The 8,027-nt window shown below is 39.2% G+C and overlaps 1 protein-coding gene across 2 annotated transcripts in view; it reads right to left on the bottom strand.

Moving 5' to 3' along the window:
- Nucleotides 1-8,027, bottom strand: part of si:ch211-126j24.1 (phosphofurin acidic cluster sorting protein 2) — a 73,283-nt gene that overhangs the window by 27,004 nt on the left and 38,252 nt on the right. For both annotated transcript variants that reach the window (XM_058401128.1, XM_058401129.1), the window contains exons 5-8: nucleotides 6,486-6,648; nucleotides 5,065-5,156; nucleotides 4,310-4,393; nucleotides 1,557-1,616 (exon numbers count right to left, since the gene is read on the bottom strand). In XM_058401128.1, the coding sequence (XP_058257111.1) occupies nucleotides 1,557-1,616; nucleotides 4,310-4,393; nucleotides 5,065-5,156; nucleotides 6,486-6,648 (399 nt within the window). The remainder of the gene's footprint in view (nucleotides 1-1,556; nucleotides 1,617-4,309; nucleotides 4,394-5,064; nucleotides 5,157-6,485; nucleotides 6,649-8,027) is intronic.

Genomic DNA, 8,027 nt, shown 5'->3' with positions numbered 1-8,027 from the left:
TTAAGCTGTAGACTCTAAATACTTTTTTTCTAAACACTAGCTTTAGCTTCTGAAAGCAGCATGATCGATAAGTACAATGATTTGAAATATTTATCTTTATCTTTTTTTCTAAAGAGCCTATGACTTAAATTTAATTTTAAAATGATTATTTACTATTATTATTATTATTGTTGTGTTTCTTAGGCAACAAGAAGAAACACCAAATAAACATTTTTTTTTCGAGCTGAGAGGATGCTTTTAGACAGCTTTATTCCCAGGAGGGAATAACTCTTCCCCCCCCAAAGTTTTCTCTCAGTATACTGTAGTTGTTATTAAATTGTTAAGCCATTATCTAGACCTTGCCCTATTACATGATAGCTACAAATCCAAGCAAGGGGAGAGCTAGCCCATGCTTCCTGCAGGACATGGTAATACCGCAATACTGTGATGCGTCCCTCCCACTGGTATAGCAGCACTGATTTAAACTCCACTGGACTCCAATGCTGAGTGCATTATGTGGTCTAGTATAGCACTGAGGCTGTGGCTCTGGTGGCCTGAAATATCTAGGCCACTTCCTCCACGACTCAGAGATAATACAAGCCAAAATGCGAAGTTAATGTTACAGTAGTCTGACGTAGCCAGATTGACGGCAGACGCTCTGAACTCCATCGCAGTTTTTACTGGCCCAAGATGCTGACAAGTACTGACAAGTAATCTCTCTATCTCTCTCTCTTTCTCTTTCTATCTCTCTCTCTCTCGCTCTCTCTCTCTCAAGCAAAGCAACCAATCACAATTTGTTTTGTTCTGCATCATGTTTAGAAGCATGAAAATGTGAAAAAGTTGATTTAAAAAAAAACAAACAGACCAGCGTGTAACCATAGATCGTCCATTTAAAAGCGTCATATGAATGAATGAGTGTATATCGTGAAAGGATAAAATTTGGAAAATCCAGTGTTTAGCTAATCCTCATAAGCGCTCATTGTCACATTTGTAAAACTGCTTCCTTCTTCCATGAGGGAAGTAGAGCGTCACGGTGGCTTTGTTACCAGGCAGACTGTTAAAAACCACCACACACACGTCTCCTGCAGAATCCAACCAATCAGATGACGACTTCCAAACTCCTGAAGTGTTTCCAGTGTAGCGTACCATATGCATCAAACATTCAGCCAACCGTTTGTGCTGACTCTGGCAAACAGAACAATACTGATTATTTGACCCTTCTTATTTGATTATGGCTTGACCACTTGACCGCATGCTACCGGTCAAGAACAAAGGTAAAGCAAGAACAAGGCGACGGAGACTATTAAACTGCGGTGAACGCATATTGTGGCAATCTGTCTTCTCCTTGGAACATACACTCCTGTTATTACATCATATACTAGATCAATCTCATGAGATCCCGTATCTTTGGTTTGATTTTTTTCTAGTATCAAATAAGTTTTTATTTGATATCTGGGACGATTCAGTGTTGGTATAAAGAGTACAGGAGGGTTGTGTAAAAACGGCTGGTGTAGCAGTTTCCTGCATTCTGTGCATTCTGCTGCGTGAAGGGCTCAAGAGAGAAGAAAAGCGCTCACCTCATCTGAAACTTTGAACCTCTTCAGAAGGGCAACAAACTTCTGCTTGAAATTAGGTTGCTGAAGAGGAAAAGAAAGAAACACTTAGAGTTCTAAACACATTTAACACACACACAGACACACACACACACACACACACACAACAAAGCAAAGCAATTATCCTGTTATTAATCAACTTTTTGATATAATAAAGTGCCTCTAGACTGTAAAAGAGTATATAAGAGTATAAAGAGTACATTTAAGAGTATATATTTAAATATGTTTTATATACACAATGATTTGCATTATAGTCAGGTCATGGATTTGTTCATTTCTTCATTCTAGGCTTCTGTTTACAGTCTGGCAATGACCTTTTACAACAAATGGAATAGGTGTTGAGCTCTACTCCCTTTAACCGAATGTGATACATGCCATTTCAGATGGGGTTTACTGAGGAAACAATTATTTTATTTTGATTGCAGCTCACCTCTCAGGCAGCAGAGGGCCATTAAAATGACACACTGCAGCTTTAATACCAATTTTTTTTTTTTTAGAAGAGGCCAAAAAACTTCCTGCTTTGTTGTCTCCATGTTCAGCACTGAATTTCTTTGTCATGTCACACTCCACAGTGGTGTATACACTCAGAGCTTTAAGCTTTCATTTGTATTTCTGGTTTTAATTCTCACACTCAAAGCCAACAGTGTCCTAATTTTATATGAGACTTGTGACAATAAAATAATTCATTTGTTTAGACCGACTGAAAATGTCTGATAAATCAATTTGAGATGTCGCTGGACTGGTAAAAAGAGTTCATTTACGATACTATTTATGTCAAATTTATTAACATCTACGAAAATGCTGAAAAACTATGATTAAACATTCAAACTGGTAAAGATCACTAATGTAGCTTCGCATCAGCTCAGGCTTTATGTATATTAGCCCCTTATAGCCTACTAATAATAAGAATGATTAAACCCACTGATAGTAAACACTGTCATCTACCAGTTGACTTGAAACGTGTATGATTGAACTAAATTAATAACCCGGGCTTCACAGTGAGATCAAAGTGTGCCTAAAAGTCCACTTGTGAGCATTTAAGGTGATTAACGTGATTGTTTTTAAGGTGCATGTGTAAGAAATAGATCATAATCTACACTATAATGGTCTAGCACTGTGCTGATCTTACCCTGCTATTTCTGTTCCTGATGTTTTGCATAGCTTAGCATTGAGGATTAAGTCAACACTCGGCACGGCCTCACAGAGAGCTATCAGCAGGGCTTTTAACAAAATCACACCACCGCAAGGCACAAAGTTTCTTACTAAGAGCTGACACAACCGATGCACATAAAGATAGCAAACTCTATAATTTGATTCGAAGGCATTAATAGAGAGGCACATTTTGTCATTTATTCGAATTTGCAGGGAAGTGGATTGATCTTCTAGTGAAGATAGAAACCTAGCGGGTTTGAAAGATCTAGAAAACTTAATGCTCATAATGAGTCGCGTTCTCTCAACTCTGAGAGCATTACGCACATGGCTAACCATCCTGCTAGCACCTAGCATTCTCACTTAGCATTTTGTGTGTAAATGTGGAGAAATTGCTAGCAGAGTTCAAATCAGTACCAGTTATAAAGTGCAGGACCTGGGACATGTAGATGACCAGTTAAAATCAGGTCATTTTACTTCACTCACAAACAAACTTCTGGGGAAGAAATCCAAAATGTGTGTTTAAAGATAACTAACCAACTCTAAGTGATTCGTATAATTCTTGAGCACGATAGACTTCCCAAAATCTGCCCATGTGCAGCGATGATGTGTTCAGGCTATCGCTACAAACTAATTTTACTAGGTAAGTGATGCTAGACAAGCTTTCCAAACTCAGGATATAGACAACTGAGCCATATACTACACAGTGTGACATAAAAACTGTTATATAACACTAATGTTAGCACAAGTCAAAGTTAAACACTTCAGCGAAGATCTAGTCAGACTCCAATAACGTCTACATGTGTCGAAGGAAAGCCACATCTCTCAGCTAAAATGCTAGCCAAGAATTTCTTGGCATATTTGTTCATTGACATGGGCGTAAACACGATGCTTCATCACTAAAGTGCTTGCTTTTTTATGTCTATCTTATACACATAAAAGCTTTTCGAATGAACTTATATTAGTTTTAAGCCTGGCTGGGTGAGAGACGCTGTCCAAGTGATGGAATGTTATGTTAGTAGTACAGTCTTGCACTGTATAATTTTTACTGTATTGAGTTTTCACACATCACACACAGTTAGATAGCTAGTGCTACAGCTCTGGCTTAGAATAAGGGACTTGAGGAATCCAGACTGTATTTTTCAAACAATCGTCTGTCAACTGCTCGGTTTCTGTAGACCGCATGCTCCGGCCTGCAATGCCACTGTGACCAAATGGACTACAGATTTTCCCTCCAAAAACTGCCACAGTAACTAATTACAAATATTCTGTTTGTGGCCTCCTGATTTTGTAGGTTAGTGCTTCACTTGAGATAATAAAAGATCATATAAAATCTTATGTAATTCTAAGATTTCTAAGGCTTAAACAACACAAACATTTCTTCATGCATTTATTGCAGGGTCCTGATTGATATCCTTCACTGACAGAGAGTACTCTTGTGATCTTGTGGCCTTCTATATTAATTACAGAATAATATCTGATTAATAATAATTGATTAATTTGATTAATAGCATTCCTGACTTCATGTGAAGATGCAAAGTGAGCTGTTTGTGGCGCGGTCTACACACCCGAGTTATAGAGGTAGTTCGGATCATTTTCCGTCGTGTTTTCTTTGGCTTTCGCTGGACATCGTCGTCCTCATCATACAGGTCCTGTAACAGGTTACATACACATTTGTCAACATGAAGATCGATTAGATTTATCTTTGAAATTTATACACTCTGGGGAAACAGTTGTTCTTGTGGCACAAACTAAAAACAGGTCAGTTACATTAAACTGCATACATGGATAGTAACACTTCCCTTTTAATGCCTAAGCATTAGTAATCAGTTTATGACCATAAATAGAACAATGTGAAGGGATTAATCTTTTGATTTATAGCTTTATGGACTGGAAATTGGACATCTTAAATATAAAGCAGGAGAATAAATGCTTTTAAATATTCTGTTTTCACTGTCATAGGTATGATCAAGCCAGAGAGAGGAAAGGAAAGAATGAAAAATCTACAAAAGTCTGTGAAACCTTTCCTCTGTCTGACCTCATATTTTTAGTGCTGCAGTTATTCTCTGGTCTGATGAGTTTGTCTGATGAGCTGGTTTGACTTCAGCTAAATGATTTACATAAGAGCATAAATGCATGTGATTGGATAATTCACAGCAGGGGATCAGCTACGGAACCCTCAGTGGTTCATGTTTAATAAACTAGCTGCTGGACCGTGGTCATCCTCTTCCAGAGTCTTTCTTGAAAATGGCGACTCCTACAACACTGACATCGTCTATGAAAGACAACAATGATGAGAAGCGATGACAATCATAAATCTTACTTGGGCGTGAACAGCATCGTCACTGGCCTCCTGCTCTGATGAGTAGCTGTCATCGTCATCTTCTGAATAGTTATCCATGTCTGGAGATCGATCTGGAAAGGAAGCATGAGAGATAAAAACTTCCTCTTCACAGCCTTTTACCTGATTGAACTGCGTTCAGCAACGTATCCGTGTAGCAAAATCCTACATTCTATTATATTTATTGTCTCCTGCAAAGAGATCTTAAACGTTAACAATGCAAGCCATTGCTGAGATGGATTACCAAAGCTCTTAATGCACTACAGCTGGCCTCGCTGGTCAGAGTGTGGGAAAGCTGTGGTCTGAGTGCTGCTGGCTGGATGATAGGAAGACCTCTCCGAGGGGCCTCTCTGGTGCCTTAATGCGCACTTACTATAAATGCTCCGCTGGGCTCACTTGTTTATGTAACAGACAGATTACAACGACATCGCGTAAGTCAGACACTAATGGAATATCCAATCGAGAGCTTACTGGCCTGCGGCCTTTGCTACACGGCCAGTACCCTGTGTGTCCTCTGAAGTAGTCTGAGTATCTATTTTACATAAATATTACTGTTACAAAAAGGATTCCTGTGATTTCTCTGTAATAACTGTTCTCTTATTAATGTAACAATTAACATGATTTCCATGGTATAACAGCTAAAGGCTTGTGGTGCCTCATGTGCTTAAGACTCTAGGTTAGGGTTCAACCCCCAGCACAGCAAAGCTGCCACTTCGAACCCTCACGGCTCCAGGATAGCTGTATCAATCCCTCCAGGATTTTGCGATTGCAGAACAAAAAAATCAAGAAAACTCAAAGATTGCAGCGTTCAGAGTTTTTGGCCAATGCATTATGTGACGTCATCACAACACCAAAACCCTCCTCGAGTCACGTGCATTGAACATGAGTACAGCTACGGCTATCATAGAATGTATTTACATATGTGTTCTTCACTGGTAGGAGTTTAAAAGAAGAATCCTGTGCTTGCAATTTTATCAATTCATCTGGTTTTCAGGAAAAAAAAAGAAGCAGGCGGCTTCCTCTCAAGGTTTCTTCTGAGTATCGGCTAAGGGAGATTTTTTTCTTCTGTTACTGTTGCCTCTGGCTTGCTCCTTAAGGGATACATTTCAATAAAACTGCAATTTAGAATTAAGATCCTGATTTTTATATAATCCTGTGAAGCTGCTTTGTGACAATATTCAAAGTTAAATGCAGTATACAAACAAAATACAAATAAAGATATTATAAATGTAAAAAAATGTTTCAAAAGCCAAAGCAGAATCGAGCATTTTTGGCTGCAACAAGCAACTCTGGAGGACATGTATAGTGAATTTTATAGTAGTATAGTGAAATCATGCATGAAAATAGTCCCTAATGGGTACTGTTTATTGTTACCATTATTTTAGCAGGGTTACAGTGCTCACCTGAAGCTTTCACCTTTGCCCCTGGTTGTCCGCTGCCATCCTCTGGGTCAATGGGCTGACTGGACAGAGAATACACACTTAACTCTGCCGCACGTACAGGGGCTTCCTTTACGTTGCTATGGAGACCCAGAATCTGTCCTCCGTCTGTCGGGTGCTGCATCACCTAGCGAGAAAAACGAGAGACTGCATGAAATACACACCACACACACACACTCTCTTTCAACACAGGTAGGCCAGATTATTTCCAATAACTAGTCAAATCTCACATCTGCTATTTCCACATCCAATTTCATTTCAGGCTCTTTATTAGCTGTCAGTCACAGCCTCAGCTCTTTATTTTCCCAGGTGGCCGAGCACGGGAAAATGACGGCCACTCTATCATTCAGATGTGAGCCTTTGGCAGAGCTACATTCAGAACTTGCGGGGGCTCAACTGCTGAAACTAATTGCAGGTATTTGAAGAAACGCCAGGAGGCTTCATAGATGGTGTGAGTATGCCCACGCTCTCACATTATGGTGCACAAACACACACACACACACACAAAGACACACGCACACGTTCTAAATGCCAGGCTGGTGTAGTGAGGCGAAATCAGTAGAGGCAGCTCTACACATTATTAACCTGAGCAGGAAACCTCAGGAGACAGCTCTTGCAAAATGGCTTGGAACAAAAGCAAGAAAAATGAGACATTTCTTTTCTAAGGCTTTGTTTATACAGTCTTTGGAAATGTTGGAGTGGAACATGCACAGTTGAGCAATCTAACTGACGTTTATTAGTTATTTATTCAAGGTTTAGTCAAAGTGTGATTTCTAGGTCTCGGTACAACCGTTCTGATGTGTCGTAATCATTTCTGGTATTTGGTGTACGACTTCCAGGCAAGTGCCTGAGCCAGACAGAAACATAGCAATGTCTTGACTGAATCCTTCTTGAGAGGCTGCATGCAGTTTTATAATGAGTGCATTAACTCTGGAGCTGTAAATAACAACAACGGCATGCAGTCGTCTGATTACAACTTAGAGTTTTACACAAAGGCACAAATCTGAAGTGCAGCAAATGGTAACACACGCTGAAGATAGGGACGTTTGCCATGTTTGTTGCTGCTGTTGTCATGGTTACAATAATTAACTGAGCGACATAGATGCAGAGAAATATATTACCTGCTGTTCTTGTCACAAAATGTTTGTTGATGGTTAAATAAACCACACAAAAAATACACAAGAAATCGAATTTCTGGTTAAAAATGAGTCTCTTTTAAAACTATAGATAAAACTATAGACGTTCTGTGTCAAGTCTTTCCTGCTCCATGCAGGTTTTATAAATTTCCCATTTGGATAAATAAAGTATCTATCTATCTATCTATCTATCTATCTATCTATCTATCTATCTATCTATCTATCTATCTATCTATCTATCTATCCATCAATCTATCTGTCTGTCTGTCTGTCTGTCTGTCTGTCCATCCGTCCGTCTGTCTGTCTGTCTAGCTAGCTAGCTATTTAGCTGTTTGTCTGAATAGCCTTCTGAAGAAAGTTTAACACGTGT

This window comes from Hemibagrus wyckioides, linkage group LG10, assembly GCF_019097595.1.
Source record: "Hemibagrus wyckioides isolate EC202008001 linkage group LG10, SWU_Hwy_1.0, whole genome shotgun sequence".
Classification (NCBI taxonomy): domain Eukaryota; kingdom Metazoa; phylum Chordata; class Actinopteri; order Siluriformes; family Bagridae; genus Hemibagrus; species Hemibagrus wyckioides.
This window is presented reverse-complemented; position numbering and strand designations above follow the sequence as displayed.